General features: G+C 35.5%; 1 protein-coding gene across 1 annotated transcript in view; it reads left to right on the top strand.

Annotated features, from left to right (window-relative positions):
• The window catches only part of THSD7A (thrombospondin type 1 domain containing 7A), a 287,180-nt gene that overhangs the window by 147,767 nt on the left and 112,564 nt on the right, over positions 1–26,849 (top strand). The window contains exons 6-8 of the mRNA XM_023544392.2: positions 7,152–7,346; positions 17,833–18,067; positions 22,864–22,979. Coding sequence (XP_023400160.1) covers positions 7,152–7,346; positions 17,833–18,067; positions 22,864–22,979 — 546 coding nt within the window. The remainder of the gene's footprint in view (positions 1–7,151; positions 7,347–17,832; positions 18,068–22,863; positions 22,980–26,849) is intronic.

Here is a 26,849-nt window from a genome sequence, read left to right as displayed (position 1 = left end):
GTGGTTGTGAGGGGGAGGGGGATCATTGTTTAAAATGCAGTGAGTTTCTGTTTATGGTGACGGAAATTTGGCAATGAATATTGGTGATGTAATTGGTGCCACTGAATTGTACACATGAAAATGTTGAATTGGCAAATGTTCTGTTACATATATTTTTACCAAAAAAAAAAAGTCAATGTGAACTTTTAAGATAATTTCTTAAGAATGTAAAAAATATCAACGACTCAATAATAATTCTCAGGGTTACCGTAGCATTTGTATAGGTCTGGCAAGAGAAATCTAACCCCAAAATTACAATACCCAGGACTCTAAATAATGTGCTTTTTGATCTTGTCTCTGTATCTGGTCTTTTCCCTGCTTTAATTTCTTCTCTCTGCTTAGCCACCTCTCAGTGCTAGTATATGTTATGAGTTTCTACTTGCAATGCCTTCTAGAGGTGCATTGCCTGCACTACTACTGCAACTTTTAAAATCAGCCAAAATTATCTGCACATGTCTAAGATTAAAAAGAAGTCAGAGTGATACAAGAGGTGCTTACAGAATGGAGACAAGGAATAATTATATGTCTGATATTAAAACACAACTGATTATATTTTTGAAATTATTAACTTTTGTATTCTTAACACCTAAACTATAAAAACCTCGAAAAGAAGGACTATGGCTTATCTTTTATATTAGTTTTAATCTCTAACACAATGAATGCAATAAGCTTTCAGTATCTACTTTTACCAAGGGGAAAAAAAGAATCTATCCTCTGATTTCAATTCTCGGTTTGTTTTATTTCTATGGAAATCTTCATGGATTTTTAGTGTAATTATCTCAAACATATGCAATTCCCTTAGCCTGGTAATATGAGACAGAGGAAAATAAAAGGGGACATTTTGGAAGAGAAGTAAGTGGTGTTGGTGTAAATAGACTTAAGGGAAAATTTTAGAGTGAATTCGAAAATATCAAAAATGTATGTTTAAGCTTTTTAACCCACTAACCTGTTGCCATCGAGTCAATTCTGGAAAAGAATGTATTATTAAAAATATGTTCTTATAGTCACATGTGGGGAAAAAAAGAAATTAAATGAAGGAACACCCACTTAAATATATGTCTTGTTTTGAGCTCATTAAAAATAGATAATACCAAACACTTCCATTTTATTTCTCAACCTATTGCATACACTGCCACGCCCCGTTGCCATCAAGTCGATTCTAACTCATAGCAACTGTACAGGACAGAGTAGAACTTCCCCATAGGTTTTCCAAGGAGCAGGTGGTGGATTCAAACTGCTGACCTTTTGGTTAGCAGATGAGGTCTTAACCACTATACCACCAGGGCTCGAACCTATTGCACAGGGTATCACAAACAAATTTAAACCAGTTAGATATGCTTTAGTTAAGGCTCCAAAGTAAGATGTAAACTGTAAGATGTAGACAGTGATTCATTTATTTAGTTCTGTTATAATATTCATGTAAAATATATCCTTTTGCAGAGTAGGTTAAAATGCCTGAGGCTTCTTGGGGAAAAATGAGCTATATAAATGCAAGACAGTCTTTTGAAACTATTTAAGTTGGTAAATGTATACCAAAAAATGGTATATTTAATACACAAAGGCGAGCATGAGATGGTGCTAAATGTTTATGATATCACGTTCAGTATCTGGCTAAGAAATTGTCTTCAGAAAGATGAAAGAAGAAGAACAAGCTGCATCGGCCTATGTCTGTATTACTGGTAGAACTACATCGATCACAGTAGTGACAATTGGATGTATCCGCCCTGATTGAATGGCATGCACACTTAGAAAATCAAAACCTCAGATGGTTCTACAGTGGGGTCATCTGATGGTTGAAAATGCCCTGATGGTAGAGCAGGTAATATGGAAAAAGGGAATTCGTTAAGTGAAAAAGGAGCTCGGTGGCACAATTGTTAAGCACTTGGCTGCTAACCCAAAGGAGAAAAGACCTGGTGATCTGCTCCTGTAAAGATTACCAAACCAAGATCAACCCTGTTGCGTTTGAGTCTGACTCATAGTGATCCTATACAACAGAGTAGAACTGCCCCCTTTGGTTTCTAAGGAGAGGCTGGCAGGTTCAAACTGCTGACCTTTTGGTTAGTAGCTGAGCTCTTAACCACTGTGCCACCAGGGCTCCCCAGTAAGGATAACAGCCTAGAAAACCCTGTAGAGTGGCTCTACTCCATCACATGGAGTCTCTATGAATTGAAAGGGACTCTCAACAACAAGCAGTAAAAATTCTCAATATTCCAATAATAGTAATACATTTCTCTACATGAAAAGAGTATAAATTACCCTAATATTTGGGTCTTTGCATGTTCATGAATTTACTGCTGCCTATTTTCTGAGGCATAACCCTGGTGGTGCAGTGGTTAAGATCTACAGCTGCTAAGCAAAAGACTGGCAGTTCAAATCCACTAGCAGCTCCTTGAAAACCCTATGGGGCAGTTCTACTCTGTCCTATAGTGTCGTTATGAATCAGAATTGACTAGATGGCAACAGCAACAACGGCAATTCTCTGAAGTAATGTCATGCAAGACAATTCTTATCTAAGCAAAATAATATCATTTATCAATCAAAAACAAGTTTTAATGTGAGAAAGAGGTATGAAATTACTTTCTGCTGCTTTTATTAGTAAAGACTTTATTTCCGGGGTCGCTACTTATATAAGAAAATAAGATTAAAGCCACAGCTTCAGGAGGTAGCTGGAGATAACAAATTATGGAGTTGTCATTGGTAGCCATAGGTCCAGCATTTTCTTCTTCCTCTAATGACTTGTTTCTGGAATGCCAGGAATTTAGCTTAAAAAGTACACAGTTCCTAAGAGCTCCAGTTTGTGGCCAATTAACTAAGTTAATTAAAGCATTCATTGAAAGCAAAGTCAAATATCTGAATAATCCCATATTCTCACAGATCCATTGCTGTTTTCTCAATAGATATAAGCTAAATATGTGACTGTGGCCATGTCAACAATGCACACTCTTTGTATTTGAGGCACTCTGTGGCTAGCACGATGCATCACAGTACCTGTTTCCTGACTTCTTTGTAGACAAAAGCTAACTCATTATTAACTGTCTGGGCATATTCAGTTCTCTCTATGACTGTATCAGTTAGAAGGTAGATTGAGAAATTGGTTAGGTCTCAATTCAAAACTCTGCTCATTTAGTCAAAATCTGCTATTTGAGACCATTTACAAACTATGTCTCAATGTCCTTTGTAAGTAAAAAATAGATATTAATACTTATGTCAGAAGGTTGGAACCCTGGTGGCACATTGGTTAAGAGATTGGCTGCTAACCAAACGTCAGCTGTTCGAATCCACCAGCGGCTCCTTGAAAACCCTGCGGGCCAGTTCTATTCTGTCCTATAGAGTTGCCATGAATGGGAATCAACTCAACAGCAACAGGTTTTGGTCAGAATGTTGTTGTGGGAATTAGATGAGATGAGGTATATAATATTCATATCACGCAGTGCTTGACACAAGATGGGCAGTCACTAACTATTCATTGAATGAATGTTTTTATCACATATACTCTGTGTAAAGTATAAAAGGAAGTTCCACAGAAAAGGGAATGACATTATGTATAAGATACAGATGAATTTTTTTTGTACAGCTGCCCCTGATTCTCACCGAGCCACAAGCTAACAAAGGCAGAAAAATCCTCGAGAAACGTTTGTTGGATTTTATAAGCATATGAATCACCTGGGATCTTTTTAAAATACAAATTCTGATTCAATATGTGGAATACGGGAAGCTGTATTTCCAGAAAATTCAAGGTGATATGCTGCCTGCCTACTGGCTACACTTTAGCAAGATCCTGGAGAATTTGAATACAGTACATGGCAATTTAAGAAATACTGGACTTAGATCCATATTTATCTAGTCCAACACTCCGTTTCCTGGCACAACAGCTTAAAATTAATCAATTAATCTACTCATGTAACAAGATATTCTTTAGTGTCTATTCTATCAGATACTTTCTAGATACTGGGTATAAAGTAATGAATAAGACAGATAAGGATCATGCCCTCTTTGGGCTTTTAGTCCAGTGGTAGGGCCAGGCAAGATGGATGTGTAAACAGACAATCAATAAAAATAGTTTCTGGATGTGATTAAAACTATGAAGAAAATAAAACGAAATTACTCTGAGAGTGTGTAGATGGTCAATGAAGGCTTTTCTAGGGAGGAGACAATCGAACAGAGACCTGAATGTTGAGAAGCAGTTTGCCATGTAACGATCTGGAAGTTTCGTGTGAAGAAAAAAAAAAAAAAAAACTGGAAAGGCTCTGAGGCAACAATGGGCTTGGTTTAAGAGAGGAAAAGGAAAAGAAAACAAAACATTGTAGTTAGGATATAATGCTGTAATGTAAATGGAAGGGAGTGATGGCCCTGAGATCGGAGAGGTCAGCAGACAAGAACAGGCATGGGGAGAATACAGGAAGGGCTGAAAACATCAGGGAAAACTTAGTGGAAAGGTTGTATCTGAGGTGGGTCTTACTGGCATCTCAGAGGGTTAGGGTATTCTCCGTGGGTGGAGGTAATGTGCCTTCAGGAAAAAAAAAAAAAAGATGGTGGGCTAAGCAGAACAGCACAATGGAAAAGAGCTAAATAAGGTATGGGAGACAAGTAGAAACAAAGAATCACTCAAAAAGCAAAGAAGGTTAATGTTGTAAATTCCTTATGTAAACACTACAACAATCAGAAATACACCATTATGCCATGCAAAGTAATCTAATAGTATGTGTGTAACAAACTCTCAATTACTGCAGAATGAATTAAAATTTTCTAAGTAGAAATGATTGAGTAACCACTAGAGAAGGCATAAAACTGTAACTCTTGGTTGACTCTAGACTGTATCCTCAACTTGCCTCGCTTTTCACAGAACATTGGAAACATAAATGAGAGAGGATAGATGGTACAATTTTAAAAAAAGCAGTGAAGAAAATAAGACATATGCAAGCCCCACTTGCAAGTTAGCAGGAAAAATATTAACTGTCTTGCACTGTAATGATGTTTTTATTCTACGTACCTATCCATGTATCTACTATCTCTATATCTATTGTACAGTTTTATTGGGATATGAGCCAAAACCTAAAGCCGATAAAAACAGAATTTAAAGGACATCCCATAGAAATTTCAGAGTAACTAAAGAAGAATGAATGGTATAATGATAATGCAATTGTAATTTTAATGAGCCTTCATTACTTATCGGTGAGGAAGTCTAATAATTTAAGGCCTTGCAAACTAGTGGCTATTAAAGTGGCTATTAATATATAAGTGCATTCCAATTGACTTCTGATTTTGTCAAATGATGTAAGGCCTTGCAAGCTAATAGCTATTAACGTGTTAGAACATTTCCAATTGATTTCTGATTTTCTGTCTTGTTTTTCAACTATATGAATAAAGGACCGTGCATTAAAATAATGCTCCAAAGCCTGCATCGGAGATAAACAGCTTTGAGCTTCTTATCCAGTAGCAGTGAGGAAGGGCATGGCCATTCATTCCTTCTCATCTGAACGCATGGTGTCCTGAGGCACACATTTCTGATATATTCATCCAGCATTGTGGGTATATCCTGTAACAAAATGACACGTTAATTTTTGCTCGTTTGTGTGTTGTTCCTTGGCCTCGTTAGCACCCTACTTAACCAACTAAGCTACAGAGTTCGGATTTTTCGTCATACTCCCTTTTGCTCGTTTATTTTTAATCCTTTTGGTTATCTTTGACATTTTTCTTTTTTTTTTTTTTTTTTGGCCTTTTGTATATCTCATTCATTCATTCATTCATTCAATAAATACTAGAAAAAAAAATCTGTCTGCTAGACATTGAGAATACAATTATGAATAAGAAAGGTCCAAAGCTTGGAGTTTAATGGGGTTAGAAGCAAACAAGCAAATGCCTATGGGAGAAATATGGGTGCTAGGAAACCCTGGTGGTGTAGTGGTTAAGTGCTACGGCTGCTAACCAAAAGGTCGGCAGTTCGAATCTGCCAGGCCCTCCTTGGAAACTCTATGGGACAGTTCTGCTCTGTCCTATAGGGTCGCTATGAGTCGGAATCGACTCGACGGCACTGGGTTTTTTTTTTTTTTTTTTATGAAACCCGTATGTGAAGCAGAAGGCTCGGGATGGTGATATCAGGAAACACTTCCCATGGAAAATTTTTCTAAACTGAGAATGCAAGAAAAGGCAGGATTAACTAGACTAAAGAAAAGTGTATGTACTGGGAACCAGGAGCCCCAAGCAGGAGAACAACATAGGAACTAAAGACTCATAAGGGAAAGAGCTTTAAAGACTCATAAGGGAAAGAGCTTAGCACGGATAAAAGAAATGAGACCTGTTCCACGTGACAAAAACTTCCAGGGCAAAGACAGGGAGTGAAGTGAGATGAGGCTAAAAAGGGAAACAAGAGCCAGGTCATTTGAGGTGATGTAAACTTTTAGGAAATCTAGTCTTTATCTTTAGAGCAATAGTCTTTATCTTTTTAAGCCCTGGAGTGACACCATCTTGCTTCTCTCATTTGTTTGCCTTGTCTTTGTTCTCTCCCTCTCCCAGTGTGACCACAATGAACAGTAGTAGTTTGATATTGCTATGCCATCATTTACATTTCTTGGCAATCTGCAACAAACAATCTCAATTTTTTACGAAAGAAAAAGATTGCCAGTCGTATAAAAATAAATTCCTTGGGAGACACAAGAGAGTTTGTGAAAGAGATACCAAGGAGTTGGGTCATGAAAACATGTGACACATGCTATGGATATATTTATTATTTGTCAGCGATGGCTTGTTTCTAGTAAATAGGGGAACATATTTCATCTGTGTTCTTTATTTCAAGTCTAATAAGTATAAAAACCACGTAATGGACATATATCTGCAGCATAAAAATACTGTTAGTTTTATACCTGATTCACATCTTTGCCTCTGATAATGAAAATCTCATTTGAAGAGATACGCACACACAAACACAAGTTCCTGGTGTTCTTCTAATATCTAGCTCTATGCAGTATCTGTCTCGGTAACGAATACATTGGCTTTCTTTTTAACTAAGACCAAGGGGGATATAATTTAATTTATCTGGGTCCCCATCTGGTTTCAATTGCTCATTCTACAATGATTTAACAATGATAGACTGTTGGTGACCGTCTCTTTCCCAGGAGAAGGAGTTGACAGACAGCTGTGCAGAGATGCCATCTTCCCTATCCCTGTTGCCTGTGATGCCCCATGCCCGAAGGACTGTGTGCTCAGCATGTGGTCTTCTTGGTCCTCCTGCTCACACACCTGCTCAGGGAAAACCACCGAAGGGAAACAGATACGAGCACGGTCCATTTTGGCCTATGCAGGTGAAGAAGGTAAGGTCACCAGCTTCAGAAGGGACTTGAGTTTTTTTTTCTTTTCTCGGAAGTGGTGTTCATTTTCTTTGTGTAGCCTGGATGAGATAACATTTTATGAAAACCAACTACCAAAAGCCCAGCAATGCAAGAGGATTTGCTATCTCTTGAGGTATTAAGCAGATCAGTTCTCTTCCCAAAATTAATCTTGAAACTGGATGAACCTTTCAGAAAAAGAAGAAATGCTTTTGAAAGTGAACTCACTTTGTTGTCTGGTTTTCTTTTATTTTTTACCCTCTTAATGATTCAAGTTCTTTCCACTCTAAGATGGTAAACCTGCTAAAAGGTCTGAAAATGGCCCCCGAAATTCTAGATGCCAAGTTTCATTGTTTTCTCTGTATTTCAGTAGTCATTTTTCTCTTTTGAAATCATGTTCTCTCTCCTCATAAATTAGCATATAAAGTTAAGTAAAATGAAGTAAACTGACAGGACACCAGTATGTTTACTGCCTCACCAAAAATTATGTGGATTTTCTACCGTTCAGGTCTCTGAGCATATATAGACTCTGAGGTACAGAATCCTCATATGCATATTGTGTTCATTTTTAAAATATGTTGTTCCTAAATCACTTCATGCTATTGGGTGAACAAAGCATGCTTTGTCACATAGTCATACCTCACTTGTGCAAGCTTTATTGAGAAATACACGGCTCTTGGTAATTGTCTCTCAAGCTTATATCCAAATGCTAATTTGGCCTCTGTGTGACTGGATGATATAATGTTATACTTAATCTTGTCATTCTGGAAAATAACATAGGAGTAAGGGAAGCACAGAAGCAAATCAAGTTCTGTCACATTAAGGCATGTTCTTTCTCAGGAAAATTGCCGTATGTTATTTTAATATTATCAAGCTAAATGGGCCCTTCTCATTATTCACATTTAGTTCTGATAAATAATGATTTGTATTTATAGTATGTGTCTGTATGTCCCCCCACATTACCAACTTCAGTTATTAGGGTTTTATGGGCTTTCTTATGCCTTTTGTATTTTTCTCTTTCTGAAATGTTTTAGCAGTAGACTCTGATAGTGTTCTTATTTAATAAGACTTGCTATCTGTGTATGTAATATGGACGCAAAAAATATAATTACCTGGCCCTAAGATATGAGTGATAAATTTTACATATTAAAAAATGACAATGTATGCAAAAATTTAGAATTTTCATTATATCCAGCAACTTTTTTCTTCTCACCTTAATATAAACTTAATTCCTTGCTTCAAAAAAAAAAAAGTATATCTGTTGAACATACCTAATAGAAAAAAATGGACTCCTTTAGAGAGAAAGTTATATTACTTATATTGTCAAACAGTACTTCTAACCTTGTACAGATGATGTTCAGACGTCAAACTCTATCAGCTCAGATTATGTCACGGGCTTCATTAAAATTAGATCTGTGGTCACCCTGCTTCCTGTAAATCCATTCTTCTCTGCAGACACTTGCTGTGTGACTAGTAATGAGCGACTCTTCACCCTCTGAGTCACATGATGGATTTTGCCATGCTTGCAGAACTCACCAGATCATTATTTCAATAGACATGATGCTTCACACTGAAAGGTCATGAAATGTTTTAAAGGCAGACATTTATGATTACTCTTTGATATGCATCATGCACTTAGTTTGAAAGGGTAGGACTTCAGTAATTTTTAATTAAGTCTAGTAGCTGCATTATAAGCAATTCTTGATGGAAAATTATAGGTATTTATATAGTAATCATAAAAGCATAGAATTCAAAACATAATTCTAAATGGAAACCATGGTGGACACTCTGTCAATGGTGAATCTGCTGCTATTTATCTCTGTTAATAACATTTACACAAAATGGTTTAATTATATGAAATGTTTGATAGAGAATTTACCATTCGAAGAATATTTACTTAATACCTATTATTTACTGGGCCCTAAAACACATCTTCCCTTCCTCAAAATAGGTCTTAGCTAATTCTGAGCAATTTTTAAAATAATTTGGAACTGTATTTGCAGGAAGATTTAAAACATGTTTTCCTGGCAATTCCACATAAAAGCAGGTCTTTCTAGTATTTCCCAAGAATTTGTTTAGTATGTTCCGTAAATGTTCTTAATTTTTACGTACAGAAATTCATTGTGATAATCTTAAAGGGAAAGACCAGTTTAGGAAAATTATATGTTGAATGCTTAGACATGAAAGAACACTAGTATCTGGTGAAATAACGTACAGGGCAAGTTCATGTGCAAAGTATTTATTTGGATTTACAAAATAAGTGCTAAAACTTATACTTTTGTTTATCTCAGTCAGAACCTCACCATTAAACATTATGCTATAGATCAGGGTCTTAGTCATTTAGTGCTGCTATAACAGAAATATCACAAGTGGATGGCTTTAACAGAGGGAAATTTATTTCCTCACAGTACAGTAGGCTAAAAGTCTAAATTCAGAGTGTCGGCTCCAGGGGCAGGCTTTCTCTCTCTGGTAGCTCTGGAGAAAGGTCCTTGTCCTCAATCTTCCCCTGGTCAAGGAGCTTCTTAGGCATAGGGACACCGGGTCCAAAGGGTGTGCTCTGTTCCTGGTGCTGTTTTCTTGGTGGTATGAGGTCCCCAACTCTCTGCTTGCTTCCCTTTCCTTTTTTCTCTTGAGAGATAAAAAAGTGGTGCAGGCCATACCCTCCAGGGAAACTCCCTTTACTTTGGATCAGGGAGATGACCTGGGTAAGGGTGGTGTTACAATCCCACCCTAATCATCTCGACATAAAATTAGAATCACAAAATGGAGAACAACCACACAATACTGGGAATCACGGCCTAGCCAAATTGATACACACATTTTTGGGGGGACATAATTTAATCCCTGACAATCAGATAACACCTCTTGTATTAGTAAGGAGGCCGGGTGGTGCAGGGGTTAAGAGCTTGGCTGCCAGCCAAAAGATCGACATTGCGAATCCACCAGCCACTCATTGGAAACCCTGTGGAACAGTTCTACTCTGTCCTATAGGGTTGCTATGAGTCAAATTACGAGTCAAAGTCAACTCGATGGCAATAGGTTTTTTGGTTTGTATTAGTAAGGATCGACTAGGTTGTGCTTCAGTAAGAAACTGCCTGGAAGTTCAGTAACTTAAAAGAAAAAGATTTATTTATTCCTTATAGGAAGTTTTGCTACAGATTTAGGTAACTCCCCAGGGCAGTCTGTCCTCCATGAAATGGCTCTGCATTGTGTAAACTCTATAACAACAACTGCTTCCACAATCCCCCTGCCAGAAGAAGAAGGTAGTTGGAGAGTAAAGCAAAGTCGATGAAGTTCTTATATCCAGAAGTGATTTATGTCGTTTTATTGTTAAAGAAAGCCACATAACCATGTCTAACTTCAAAGGAATAGGAAAATAATCCTACTGTGAGAAGAGAAATGGCTTTTGGTCTTACCCTTGATTTACTGAGTCATTTTAGTGTGTATGCATTGTGTATTTGTGTATGTGCATAATGCGTATATGTGCATATATATATAAAAAAAAAAAAAACCCGTTGCTGTCGATTCCGACTCATAGCAACCCTATAGGACAGAGTAGAACTGCCCTGTAGAGTTTCCAAGGGAGTGCCTGGTGGATTCAAACTGACGACCTTGTAGTTAACAGCCATAGTGCTTAGCTGCTATGCCACCAGGATATATATATATATATATTTCCAATAAAAAGAACCATGGATCCTTGGAGAAAAGGCTGATTGCAGAGGACTGAAAAAAGAAAAATATAAGAAGTGTGCAGAGGATCATGTGCCAGAAAGTAAGGGAGAAGAAGACATGTCAAAAGGCTATAGAAGGGTCTCCTACCGGTGGTATATGGGACAAGCAGGATACCAAAACAAATAACAAAAGCAACAAATCATAATCCATTAAATAAAATGGGAAACCATGGATCCATATTGATACAAATAAATGAATGAATAACTTGAACGTTTGATGAAGAATATCTACATAGTCTCAAGTGTCTCCCTAATGAAGAAGTATGATAGACACCACCTTTATCCAGTGATCAAAGTTAGCATCACCAGTAATGGAGCAAATCAGAATCATGTGTCCTTGATGTGATGCAGTGAAAACATGACGTTATTTCTGATGATTTTCTTTTCAAAGATGCAGATACAGAATCTAATCCAGAGAACCACCACCATCTGTCAGTTTTTTGTTCTGTGGTATCTCGTGTGTTACTATGATGCTTGAAGCTATGTCACCAGTATTTCCAGTACCAGCAGAGTTACCTATAGTGGACAGGCTTCAGCAGAGCTTTCAGATTAAGACAGATTAGGAAGACCTGGCTATCTACTTCCAAAAATTAGTCAATGAAAGCCCTATAAATCACAACAGAATATTGTCCAATATTGTCCAATATAGTGCTGCAAAATGAGACCCCTAGATGGGAAGGTACTCAAAATGCACAGTGGCTACAAAAAAGGACTCAAGCATACCAACGATGATAAAGATGGCACAGGACTAGGCAAGATTCATTTTGTGGTACGTGGGGGTGGCCAGGGGAACCGACTCAACAGCAACAAATAACAATAATGAAGAGGAAACATCAGACAAACACTAAATGAAAAACATTCTACAAAATAACAGTTGGGTATTCTTCAAGAGTCTCAATTATGAGGATGTATTCCAGACTGAAGGAGACTAACAAAACATGACATCTAAATAAAACGTGACATCTAAATACAACATTTGATTCTCAGCTAGATCCTTTTCCTATAAAAAATATTTTGGACAAATTAGTAAACTTCAATGAGGCCTGATGATTAGATGACAATAATATATCAAGGTTAATTTCCTGATTTTTTTTTTTATTGTGTGTGTTTATGTATTGGAGAATGTCCTTGTTTACAGAAAATACATACTACTGAGGGTAGTGGAGCATCATTTTAACAACTTCATCTAAATAGCCTGAGGAAAAAATTATTTATACTGTACTTTTAATTTTTTTGTAATTTTGAGGTTAGTTCAAAATTAAAACATAAAAAAGAATAATGGAATAAAAACAATTTTTATATAAATGCTTTTCACACAGTCTTGAGTAACATTTTATAATATGAAAAAAATTTTTTTATTATCGGCAATACACAAAAATTGCCATAAGATGCCTCTTGTTGAAGTATTGTCTGATGGAACCCATATCACAAATAATAGCAGCTGGAGATAGTTAATGTAGTGGAGAAAGTAAAAGCAATTCTTTTCACTCTAAAGCAAAATTACATAATATATAAAGTCTCTAGCTCTGATTTCTTCTGGTTAAGTAAATTGGTAATTCTCTTTTTAACATTGAATGATACCTTGAAAAACCCTGGTAGTACAGCAATTAAGCTCCCAATTGCTAACCGAAAGATTGGTGGTTTGAACCCACCCAGTGGCTCCTCAGGAAAAAGACCTGGCAATCTGCTCCTGTAAAGATTACTGTCGAGAAAACCCTATAGGGTAGTTCTACCCTGTCACATGGAGTCACTGTGAGTCAAAATCAACTCAACAGCACCTAACAACAACAACATGATATCGTGAGGTAAAAAATTTCTTTGTATTATATAAATTTTAAGACTGGTCCAAAAAGCATCTATAAAATTATGTTAGGAAGTTCTAAAAGGAAGCAATCTTTTAATACTTAACTCTTTTTTTTTATAGGAATAGTAATAGGTTAAATTTAAAATTGGAATTAAAAATTGGTGTTATATTTTTAGCTTTCTCAATTTTTTGAACTGTTACACGTCCTTAACGAGCTTGATTTAAGAAGGAGAAATGATTACAAAATATTTTCCACTGAATATAATAACAACTCCTGTTAATTCTCATTATGTAGTTAATTATCTGTAACAGAACAAGAAATGAGAGAATATTTATTTTTGCAAAGTTCAGAATGACCTGATGTTATAACTTCATCAGCCAAATTTTAATATGCCTTCACACCTGCTTTATACATGCAGAGAATAGAGGCAAATTGAAATAGAATTATGCCAGTTTTTTCTCAAATAATAAGTAATCTGCAAAAAAAAAATTGAATTTTATAAAAGTGCAAAACACTGAGGAAGGGAATATTTCTAAGCTGTTCAGTTTTTCGAGCTAAATGCTTTTAATTCTAAAAGCCGAGGAACACCTGTATTTCCTAGAATGATTTGAAGAGCCCTGGACCCATTGTATGTAAATATATATATACACCCGTAACTTTGGCTTCTGAGTGAATACTGTCATTCCCTCACTCTTCCACTATTAACTTTGAACGGGGAGCTCTGTTTCAATCTGCCCCTACAGCACCATCACACAGAAGTTATGCAGGCTCCACAGTGGGAAGTCTTCTACCTCTTGCAAAAAAAAAAAAAAAGAAAAAAGGAGAAGGAGGGGGAGTATGCTGCGGTAGAATCTCCTGAGGTTCTCTGCAGCTCTTCCAATTCACTTCCCCCAAATCATGCCCTCCCCAATGCGTGTTTTACCCAGCTGTGGTCTCTGCTAAAGGAATTTGGGCTGCAATAGCAAAGTTAGAAACACCTTAAAACTGTAATTCACAGTACACTGATAGCCTCTTCATAGCATAACCCCAACCCACTTCTTTATCCTTGTTTCCAGTTAGTTCCCTATGTGAACGTTACACTCTAATTGACTGCAATCGATATGGCTAATTCCCAAGGTCATACCTGCCTGCATACCTTTTGCTTTTATTAATTTTTCTCCTATGTAGATAAACAGCTCTCTTCTTTCTCTCCTTTCCTAGACTCCTTTTCCTTCTCAAAAACTCATCTCGATGCCTTCTTCTGCCTTAGGTATTTTTGGCCCCCCAAAACTAATACGATCTCCCTCTTTTGAATCCCAATTATACTAGATACCTATCTTAATATAATTTATTATATTCTGTCTAGAATTATACCCTTTTGTATACTCATTTTATCCTCCTACTTCTTTCCCCCCTGGGTTGTATAAACCTTGAGAGTAGTATCATCTGTTTCGAGCCCTTCTAGGTATCCCCTGAAGCATCTCACACAAACTGTTTATAATGCTTAATGTGTATGTATCTAATTATTGTTTTGAAGAAGGTTTTTTTGTTGTTGTTGTTTCAGTCTATCATCTAAGTTGTAAGATAATCAGTGCCAGGACCAGAAACACGAGTGCTCAATACTCACCTGTTCAAACTTGGAATGGAGAGGAAAAGCCAGCTTTTCATATCTGAGAGAAAAGTTTCATATACTAGCTGATATTTCTATATGGGCATTTATATGGGCATGTTGTTATTGTTGTAGGTGCTGTAGAGTCAGCTCCTACTCATAGCGACCCCATGTACAACAGAACAAAACACTGCCTGGTCCTGCGCCATCCTCACAATCCTTGTTATGCTTGAGCCCATCGTTGCAGCCACTGTGCCAATCCATCTCATTAAGGGTTTTCCTCTTTTTCACTGATCCTCTACCAAACATGATGTCCTTCTCCAGGGATCGATCCCTTCTGATAACATGTCCAAAATATGTGACACTCCTTCCTGATAATGTCCAAAATATGGGAGATGCAGTCTCGCCATACTTGCTTCTAAGGAGCATTCTGGCTGTATTTCTTATACGGGGATAGAATTTTATTCATGTTGTAAAATGTCATCATATTATAAAGCCCTTCCTTTTGATAGAATGATAGGAAATCTAGATAGTTGTATTAATTACTAAGCATATATTTTTATAAGTAAGAGAGTATTCTTTAACACATTTATTACTAGTTTTGTCACAGGTTGCCTTTTATAATTTCCCCAGTACTGGAAAATATTCCCAGATGTCTCGAATTAGATCTTCCTAATGGATAAATTCAAAATTATATCTGTAAATTTTTCTACCGTAAGATTATTCCCCAAACAGCATGAGGATGCTGGAATAACTGAGTACTACTCTAAGCCATGCTTTCAAAACTGCCATATTGTTATTATAATTAAGACCACGTTGGGGCTTATCTGTGCAAGTAACCTGACATCAGACCAAAACTGCTGACGTGGCTTTAATGTGAATTGGGCAAGAAAATAAATAGCCTTTATGTCTGTAAACTTAACAGCTATCTAGCAGTCCCTTGACACATTATGCTGATGTTGTAGAAGTTTTTTTTTTCTTTGTCATCACCTTTTTCTAAAGCCAGCCAGTCAATTCCAATGTCAAAAACAATTCAGAGTTTTTAAGTCATAACTTAAAGAGCATACTGATACACACATGTAAAAGTATGTTAAGAAACACATTTTTTGTAGATCGATGATTTTACTATTAAATACAAACAGTTAATATTTCTATATATTTTTTACTACCTATATATTTTTTACTACCTATATCTATTATATATATGTGTATATATATATATATATATAAAATGTCTGTAATTATCATGCGTTCGTCTGAGAGAAAAGATTGGATAAATCTAGCGCCTCAGGGAATGTGTGCTAGGAGGGCTCATTTACTTCTCCCCAGTCCAATTAGTATGTTTCAGGATTCATTCCTATTCAAATCCTAAACTTCATTGCAGGTGCTGTCAGGACCACTAAACTCTGTGATAGAGGATAGGGCATGAACTGTGACAGATGTTTGTGTTCACCTTCATGAATCAGGGAACATTACTGAAATGCTGTTTAATGCAGGTTATCCTGATGTCGGTTCCGCAATCAACACTGTATAAATGATTCCAAATTGCAGTTAAGTTCTCACATAAACTGCTTCCCAATTTATTTATTGTGCAGAGGGATGTCTTTAATCATAACTGAAACCATATCTAAAGATCAACACAGGGTGTAGCCACCAGCTTTGTTTATGATGCTTGCCCAAATCTCAGACCCCTTGGGCTAGCTTCCCTGTTAGCTAAGGTCTGTAGCCACTGGTCACTTTTTTTTTAATTTGCTTTCCAAATATCTAAAACTCATTACTTATTATATTCAATACTTCCTCCATTTACTATCACAGATTTTTATGATGATGACCCAAGGTTTCTGTCATTCCGTATCAATAGCCAGATATTTTCTTTTCCTGAGAATGAAATCCAGAGGCTGCATATGTTCCAGTAGATCCAATGGTCAATAAGGAAGGCAATGTATTCCTCCAAAACTTTGCTTTTAACCATATAAGCTTTTTTTTTTTTTTTACATAATTGGCATTATAAAATAGCATAGTGGTAAGAAACTTGGCTTCTTGATTTCCTAGTTGTTGCAGTGGTCACATCATTCAAGCTATATGAGTTCCTCCACTTAATAATGTTTACCTCGTAAAACAGTTGTGGACATGACATGAGGGCACACCTATAAAGTGCTTATTATGGGGCTAAAAACTTAAAAAGGGTTCCGTAATGATAGCTCCCATACCGTAGTCCATTGATTGAAAAAATGTATCTCTGGAATTATTATATCTTACAATGGATACATTTTAAAACCACTGGGCCAGGCAGCAGTTAATCATATAGTTGCCATTGCTTATGCATGTAAACTTGGTTGTTATTCCTGCAATACTGTGATGTTTCTGCCAAAAACAAACAAACAAATAAAAAACTGCTAAGGACCACTTGGGGATGGAAAATGAAAATTGACACCTTCTGGTACAATTAAGAAAGCAACAGCATCCAAACTTAAAGATGACTATCAGCATCCTAGAAGAAAGTCCTGGAGACAACGGTGGAGCTGTTTTTTCGAAATGCTGTTTCACCAACACCCTTGATGCCACAGAAGATGATACTATGCAGGAGAACACAGGCTTCCAGGAGTGCGAGTTAAAAAGCGCTTTGAAAGGTTTGGAATCTGAATGTGAAGAAGTTTTAGAAATACCTCAACCAGTTCATTCCTCTTATACTTCCTTTTCGTGTATAGAAGAGTGATATGTTAAAAAAAAAAAAAAACTATGTAAATGAGTATTAAAAAGTGATTTCAATAACCATAAAATAAAAATTAGAGTTAATAAGGGATTGATGTGTCATAGTTTGCCGCCATTTGTCTTTCTTTAGTACATCTTAGACTTGAAAAAACATGTTATTATCATTACTAGATAAAGCATCATTCAATTTTAAAATGCCATTTCTAATCACCCTAGAGTCTAATACATGAAAATGTGCATGTGATAAGTAGCGCTTTAGAACCTGTAATTAAGACTTTCAATTTGACTATAACATTGGAAAAGACACTGGTTGGAAATCACATAGGCTTTGTTTGTATTTCTTTCTTCAGCTTCTCTGGAGAACAGTGACCGCTCCTTTTGAAGTCCTCCATAGCCCCCGAAATAAATATCGCACATACCACATAGTTTATATTTTAAGCCAGACTGTGCCAAATATGGTAAGATTAATGTGTCAGATTAATTTGCCTACCTAGCAGTGTGCTGGTCATATGCTATGTGCTGGTCAAGTAGCAGATATAATTGTTATTGTTAACCATGTTAATTCCAAGGGACAGAGAATGGCAGGGTTCCTGATGGCACCATATCTAATCTACTACCCTTGTTCATTGTTGTAGGTAGAGCTCGCTGTCCAAATAGCAGTGCTTTACAGGAGATGCGCAGCTGTAATGAGCATCCTTGTACTGTGTACCACTGGCAAACTGGTCCCTGGGGCCAGTGCGTTGAGGACACCTCAGTATCATCCTTCAACACAACTACAGCTTGGAATGGGGAGGCCTCTTGCTCCGTCGGCATGCAGACAAGAAAAGTCATTTGTGTACGAGTCAATGTGGGCCAAGTGGGACCCAAAAAGTAAGGGCTTTGGAATGACAACAGTAAATCCTGTGGTCAGCCGTGCAGAGGATTGGTTCAGGCTTCACTTGTTTCATGAAATGGAGCATTTTGATGCTTGTCATATCTGTCTTCAAGAGTAAGATGTGTTTGTTTTGAATGTCAGTCACTGATGAAGTTACGATAGCCTGAGAGTCCTGTGTCTGGGATCCATAAATTCTGGAGGAAACTTTTTATATGGTACCTACTTTCTGTTTTATAGTAGCACTTTTTGCTTTTATGAAGCTAGTGAGGCCATGAAAGAAGTACTTGCTCTAGGCCTGACTGATCAATAATGACAGTATGCGAAGTCCTGACAGTGTAGGTCATCCGTAACCTCCTATGTACCCGTAGGCTATGGAGGCTGCCAATCTAGTTTAATTGGGTAGTAGCCTTCTATGATCTGCCTTTCAATTCCCCTAGAAAATACTATATCAAAAAATACCAAGGCCAAACTTATTATATCTTCCAATGGTTAAAATAGTGAGCCATTTACTTCCAAGAGAGAGCCTTGGGATAGGATGAATGTTGTAAGTTGAGAAACTATCAGTTTCTCATTGTGGTTATGAGTACTATAATAGCAAGGCAAACAGTTTGCTAGAGGGAAGGACAAAGGACTTGGGAGCTGACATATTACAGGAGAAATATAAACAAAAACAAGTAACTGAGCGTTACTGGACTAATCAATACTTAGAGAAAATTAATTAAAAGTAATCAACTCAATTAATATTTCTTCAGGGAGAGAACCTACTTATCTTTCAAAATCTAGACAACATAAACTTTTAAAATTCAAACCATATATAACAAGAAATGTCAAATCAATCAGTTTTTCATAGGTATAAATGTGGCCTATTATTTTCCAAGTACTTAGCCAAGAAGGTAAGGGTCGTGTGTGATCTTAAGCATGCTACTTAACTTCTTCTGGCCTCAGTTTTTAAAGTTTGTTGAGAGGATTAAATAAAAACAATAACAGTAATGTAAACACTCAATAAATGTTAGAAGTTATTATTTTGTCTTAGGAATTTGAGGTACTTCTTAGTGTTTCAGGGAAATAATGTTATACCTGATGTATGAATACCTCTAGAGGGATAGGTAAGATTCCTGTTGTGAGCTGCTTTTTCTTGCCAGAGACAGACTTTTACCCAATATTTACCCAATATTCTATCCAATTTTACCCAATATTCTATTTGTTTATATAATTTGCAATTAGGAAAACATTAAAATATATATGCTGTAAGAAATTTGAATAAATTGGGATAATATTCCACATGCTTAATGGATAGCCCCAAACCAATATTTTGATAGAAATTATGATAATGTTGTTACGAATCTAACTCTGAAAATTAATGTACAGTATATTGAAGTTCAGTAGTGGTAGCCACAGGAGCAGAAGTCCTGAGTCCTGGAGGATTCTGGGTCCTGCTGGGACAAGCACAGAGGTGGAAACATTCACTGCAGGGGATTATAACATGACTGACCTGTTGTGGAGCAGAATGGAGGATTACTGTCTGAGCCTTGTCAGTGAACAGAGCTGAGAAGCTACGAAATATACGTATGCATTTAGTATACACATGTGCATACCCCAATGCAGGTATATGCCCATGCATACACACATCTATATTTATTCCTATATCTATCTATATATGTATGTGGATAGTCATAGATACATAGAAAGATATGTTCCTGTTTTATAATTAAATACCTTCCAAATGTAGATGTTGGTATTTTATTCATTATACAAACTATAAAATATTTTGCCCAGTAATGGATGACAACAAGCAAGTACCTGAGTACAAGCCTCTGTGTGAAAGAGCATGCTGGATTAGCTTCCTTAAATCCTTCAATAGGAAGTGTATCCTGAAGCGTCATGTCGGACTACTGCAATAATCCATTAAAAATTTGCTTCACCTTTGCAGCCTTTATTCAATGACCTAGATGCATATATAGATTTGTTAAATCAAATGAATTCACTTTGCCCTTAAAAATTAAGCAAACACTGAGCGTTCAAAAGAAATGTTTTTGCCCATCTCCCTAAATGTGAGTTAAAGCCAATGAATGCTTTTTAATACCAAGCATTTGAAACAAAAAAATGCAAATAGAAACCTTGTTTTAAACTCCTCTTAATAAAACAGATTACTGTGCAATGGTAAAATCAATGTTATTGATCTTATCTATCCTCCGAGTAACAAACTTCAACTCCTATCACATCTGTTTAATTTGACCTTGAATAAGATTTGGGGGGAAATCAATTCCTGATTTAAAACACAAACACTAAATACAAACAGTATAAAGGAGAAAAGAAGCATGTTGACTGAACCAATTGCTTCTCCAAAGAAGTCTGAATTAGTTTTATTGGATGTAATCTAGGCTGTATAATTTATTCTTGTGTGTTCATTTAACAGCTTTGTTGTTAGTAATTTTGTTCTCCACAGTTAGCCAAGTATCTTGCAGTGGACATTTCTAAGCTAAAACTGAATATTCGAAGGTTGCCAATGATAACATCGTAAATTCTATTGATTTAGTCAGGGCTGCAATTTGAAGAGCATGCAATTGAGTAATGCTCCCCTGTGGTTAACGTTATAAAATTGCCTTATTGAAAAAGAGTGCTTTCAATAATAATTACTAACCAATAATTCCATAGTTCCAAAAGAATCAGCTGAATTGTATGTGGGATGTTGCCATATAATATTTGCTGGATAAGAATGCACGTTAAATTGAACTATGAGTGATTTATAATTTCAATTGTAACAATACGTTAACTTCTATAATTCACATCTAAATTTCTTTATAGTCCATGACCTTGAGTGCTCATAGTAATTAGGGAAAATCCAAGCTTATCCTCAGTGGTAATCGAGGAGATTATTTCTTTTTGAAATATTAAAGCCTGTATATGTTTAAATCCATTTCCAAATAAACCCTAATGGTTTAAAACGAGAGGAAAGTATGTATCTATATAACTGATTAGAGCCTAATGTTTATGTATGAGATAGAACATGTAGATAAATAATAAAGTGCTATAAAGAAATTATGGCAAAGAAATTAGTGGTATTAGCTTTTTTCACTCATAGCACAGTTCTAAAAACCTGATTAACTTACTTGATGAAAGACAGTTTATCCCGACCTACAAAAAATTTGGCTTCCTCCATGTGGAGTCTTCTAAGATTCCATTTCCCACTAATTGATCAACTTATTCTAGCAAGAGTTACATTGGTTGTTTGGTTTATTAAGTCACAGCCTCTTAGATTAGTTGGCAGGGATGTATGTGACCTCGAAGCAGAACTGCTTAGGAATGAGAATACAGTGAAATCTGTGAGAGCCAGAACTCAAAGGGACTGCCTTGTTTTCCGAGTCTTGCAAGTTTTCTGCCTTTGACAGGGTGCAGTCTTAGCACTTTTCTATCAGTCTCTATTAGTGGATAATATTAGAGTTTTTTTTTCCTCTGACAGGTTTCCACCTTAAACAGGTTTCCAGCTTTCACAGGTTTTACTGTATTAAGTTACTCTTAATTATCTGAATTATGTTAGTGTATTCTATTGTCCTAATATAAACCATCCTCTATGTGCATGTTCATGACCAACATTTGCCCACCAGCAATAGGAGAATCAGATTATGAAGCTGCAGGGAAGAATTGGGAAATCTAAAAATCATAAGTATAGAATAAATAAGATAGTACACTGAGATCTTTATTCATCAACTTCCGAAAATGATGTTCTAGGAAGTACAAACCTTATACAAAGTAAGACACTTTTATGGTTTGTCATTCTGAATTTACTCTTCTAATCCCAATAAATAACATATTCTTGTTACTTTTTGAAAACAATTTAGCTATTTTATCATAATTTATGTTAATCACTTTTTTTTTTTTTAGTTGAACATTTATGTTTTATTTTTATTTGGTGGCACAAACATTTAACTGCTTGGCTGCTAACCAAAGGGGTGGAGGTTCGAATCCATCTAGTGACTCCATGGGAGAAAGACCTGGTGATCTGCTTCCGTGAAGATTACAGCCTAGAAAACCCTACGGGACAATTCTACTCTGTCACTTGGGGTTGCTATGAATCAAAAAAACTTGACAGAATCTAACAACAATAATAACAGTTTATACTGATTCTTTTTGTTCCAAAAAAGATATTGCAGTTTATAAAAATATAAAAAATATTCTAAGTCCCATAAATTAAAACTAGGGTCAAAAAGAACAAAAAATAAGAATAGAGATGCTAAATGAAATGAGTGATAAAGCAAAAGCTATTTATTATAATTTTATTTGTTTGTTATGGAACATATAATATATAGCTATAAATACAATATTTTTGAACACATGCACCATATAAATTTATTTTATGCTACACATATTTTATAAATATAAAGTCTAGGATAACTAGAAATTTTTTAATAGGCATTAAGCCTATTTAGTTACACAAAGGTGTAGAATTGGGTCCTTAAATTGGTCATTTGAATTGCCACAAAATTTCCTATACATATTAAAAATACATATTTTATATTGGAGAGATTATTGTAAAGGGATAAGGCATAATTATTATATTTCATTTTAGATAGCATAATTGGTATTATCAAATTTGTATATACTGCAGGGAGAAACTGTTTTAAGGTCCAGTTTGAAAGAATTGATGTATAGTTCTTGTCAAAACCAGAGAGGCTCCTGGGAATTAAATAACACAGATTGGTGACTGTTTAGCAATAAAATTTCTCAAAATATTAAATCATCTGGTTTTCTGGCTGACTATGGAGGACTAGTAATTTCCCTTTGCTTTTTTCAGGTGTCCTGAGAGCCTTAGGCCTGAAACAGTGAGGCCTTGTCTGCTTCCTTGTAGGAAGGACTGTATCGTGACCCCTTATAGTGACTGGACAACGTGTCCCTCCTCATGTAAAGAAGGTATGGTCTGTAAAGTTCTGAAGGTTATTCACCAGGAAGACACACTCATTTGGACCCCCAAGTCCTTCTGGCTTTGTAATGTTCATGATTCTTACACCGAGAGTGTAATTCTCATTTAGCATGAATGCCATATAACTTTGGTGTCTCCCTAGAAAATAGTATAGCCTTAAAGTATCAAATAACGTTTATGCCAAAAGCTGACTTAGAACTTTATCATATAGATCAAAATTAAAGGATTCTAGATTTTATAATACTAGTAATATTTGTTTTTACATGAAATGTAAAAGAATAGTGGTCTTATGTAATTAAGAAAGAATGTATTTTGTTCTTATCAATACACACCTGGCTTCCAATCAACTTAATGACAAGAAACAACCATGGGACCAGGTGATCACAGATTTAAACATGAGACTCCAAGGAAGGGAATAAAGGAAAGAGGAAAACAGCCAATTTTTTTCTCTGCCAGTGTTTAATTAATGTTACGAGGCATTTGCAAGATAAGGATTTGCTTCCAGTTTGGTTTGGTTTTGCTTTTATTGTTCACAAAGACCCTTTAGTGTCATGGCAGACACTTTGATAATTCTTTCCATACTCTCCAGGACCAGGTCCTTTCTCATTGCTGCTGAAAAAGGTATCAGCATCCTCCAGATGACTTATGCAATCACTGAGCATATCTCCTCTCAATGTCGCAGATTACACTGTGTCCTATTTTTTATTTTACACTCCCAACAAAGAGATAATTTTTTTCTTGAATTCTCTATGCTTTTATTTTGTTTAGGCTTCTTGACTCTAACTAGAAAAATTCAACTAAGGATCAACTTCTAGTTTAACAACGAAACAATTAAATTGACAAGAAATTGTTTAATTCCCTAAATTTAGTATATCCAATTACAAATTTAATAATGGATTATTTTTACAGAGTGATTATCATTTTATGTAGTTGAAATGTAAGCTCCTTATGCTTTTTTAATTTGAAATACTCTTGAGTATCAAATAAAATTAAACCACAAAGTGGGCAATAATTTAAACAAATTTTTAAAATGCTTTTATAGGCATCTAAAGAGCTTTTGAGAGAAAAGCAGCTACATGCATACACTTTAAAAAAATTAATGGTATTAAACTTACTAAAAAAGCGATATTATAGTCTGATCTTTTCCCCCAGATTTTCTTTTTTTTATCTCTATTTTCTTAGGAACTAAGTAACACCTGCTATAACTTGATTTGGTCGTAGTCAGCAATAGAATTGTACTTTTTTATAGGTTATTGTTCTGTAGTAATTGTTGGTTATTTGTCACTATAGATTATCACAATGAAAAAAAGTTATTTGATACATGGAATTCATATGTTTGCCAATATTATTCTTGACATTTTGTATTAGTATTGCATAAGGTCATTTACTAATAATGCCAAAACATATGCATTTACATTTGTAACCAGTGATTAATAATCTAACAATTTTATCATTTTTCAGTAAAATATTTGAAAGTGGGAGAGACCTTAAGCTTTTCCTTATATTGGCTATTTCCTTTTATTGAATAAGATACTTTAAAATTAAACTTGACTTAGTCTGAAGTATTTCAAAAAAGAAAATAGAAATGATTCCATTAAATTCTTAGATAGCAGTGAAAATGAAGGATCAAGTAAATTTCTCTCATTTTTTACTCTTTGATAATAACTTGGGATGTTGAAATGTATCTAGGAATTAAGAACCAGTTCAGTAGCCAACAAATTTTATACTGTATGTTTTTGAAAATGCTTTTGTGATTTTATTATGCATTATATTTCTGGAAAGTAATATATATATATGCAACTTACTCAAAAAAAAAGCACAGTAACTGAAAATCAAATAAAATGCTTTTCAGTTTGATCTCTGCTGATGACTTTTATAGTATTAAGAAGTGATTTATTCTTCTCTGATCCAAAATTTATAAAATAAAAATCATTTTATGTGACAAACGATGATAACTCATATGATGCAGTTTTAAAAAATTTTAGCTGATAGATGAGAGAATAGTTGTGAATGCTATGAATACATTAAATAAATGAGTACACATCTTATGTTTATGTAATATGTAATATATATTTTATTTATTATATAAATGTATATCTTATTTATTATATAAATATACATATTTATATAATAAATATACATGTTTATTATATGTATAATGTTTATACATATAACAAATATACTTATTATGTAAATATGCATATTTATATAAAAATAAATACTTATTGAATTCTTGTTTATTAGCACATTGCTGGTTCTATAGAGATGATACAGCCCCTGTCTTCAAGGAAGATTTTGATCTGATGTAAAATTTAAAACTTTTCTAAATAGACCAGATAATGAAGCTTTATGTGTGTCATAAAAAGATTAATGGTAAAACAGAAGGAGCGCTAGGAGTGGGGAGAAGGGAAAAATCATTGTGGGAGCAAATCTTATCAAAAAGAGGTAGAAGAGATCTTTCTGAAAGAGGGACCACGTAAATGGATTCCAAATGAAGATCAAAGGCATCAGGAAAAGCCTTTAATGACCATGAGAAAGATGTGTTGGAGAAGAGTATGGGGCCAGTCCATTGGAGTCCAGGGTGTGTGTAGGAAAGTCATGATATGAAGTTGGACAGAAGAGTGGAGTCAGGTCACAGGAGAACAAGTTGGACTTACTCTGATATATCAAAAAACAAAAACAAAAAAAACCCAATGTTGTTGAGTCGATTCCAACTCACAGTAACCCTACAGAGTAGAGCTGCCCCATAGGGCTTCCAAAGCTATAAATCTTTATGGAAGCAGATTGACACATCTTTCTTCCGTGGAGCAGCGGGTGGGCTCGAGCTGCCGACCTTCTGGTTGGCAGCCAAGTGCTTTTCACTACTGCACCACCAGGGCTCTCTCTCGGATATACAGTGGGAGATGATTTTTAGTTTTTGAACGTAGGCATGAGTAAGGAGTTTCATGGTGTAATGGAGTGAGTGGAATCAGCATATCTGCTTTGGAGACCTGCCTGGGTCACTTAGCAACCAGGGGACTTAAGGTAGGACACAAGCTCTCCAAGCTTTGGTTATAACATCTATCAGTTGTTCCATACTTCAAATTAGATAATATATGGCAAAGTGCTCTATGTTTTGTGAACTGTGGTCTAATCGAGATAATACTTATCTATAGTGATTATAAACTCCTATAGGAAAGGAGGAAACCCTGGTGGCATAGTGGTTAAGTGCTACAGCTGCTAACCAAAAGGTCAGGCAGTTTGAATCTACCAGGCGCTCCTTGGAAACTATCGGGCAGCTCTACTCTGTCCTATAGGCTCGCTATAAGTCCGAATCAACTCAAAGGCAGCGGGTTTGGTTTTTGTTTATAGGAAAGGAACTTCTATCCTACGTATGTTCGGTATCTAGTAAATGCTTTAATTTGGCATGCTGAAAGCAGTTTTTTTGAGATTAATTATGTATCAGTATGAAAAAAGTATTTTGACCATAATGAAAGCAAACTTATTAATATAAATTTATAACTGAGTATTATTCATTGGAGATTTACTGATAAATTTACTAAAAATTATTTTTAAATGCTTTGTTGTGTCATTAAACATTGTATACACTATTCTAAGTAATCATTTTTTTTTTTTTATTAAACAAAGATTTCTTAAGTAGCTACAGTATGCCAGGCACAATGCTAAATATAAGGGATACAGCAGTAAACAAGGAGACCAGTGTTCCTGCTCTCAGGAAACTTACTTCCTGGTGTTGTGAGACAGACAAAACATCTAAATAACTGTTTTAATCTGTCAATGAGTGTTAAGAAAGATTAATTACTGAGCATGAAGATCAGGGGAAAGGTGTATGGGATTTGAGGGAAGAGACAAAGGTGTGA

The sequence above is a fragment of the Loxodonta africana genome, chromosome 8, assembly GCF_030014295.1.
Source record: "Loxodonta africana isolate mLoxAfr1 chromosome 8, mLoxAfr1.hap2, whole genome shotgun sequence".
In the NCBI taxonomy this organism is placed as follows: Eukaryota; Metazoa; Chordata; class Mammalia; order Proboscidea; family Elephantidae; genus Loxodonta; species Loxodonta africana.
The sequence above is the reverse complement of the archived record's forward strand: the minus strand, read 5'-3'. Positions and strand labels throughout refer to the sequence as shown.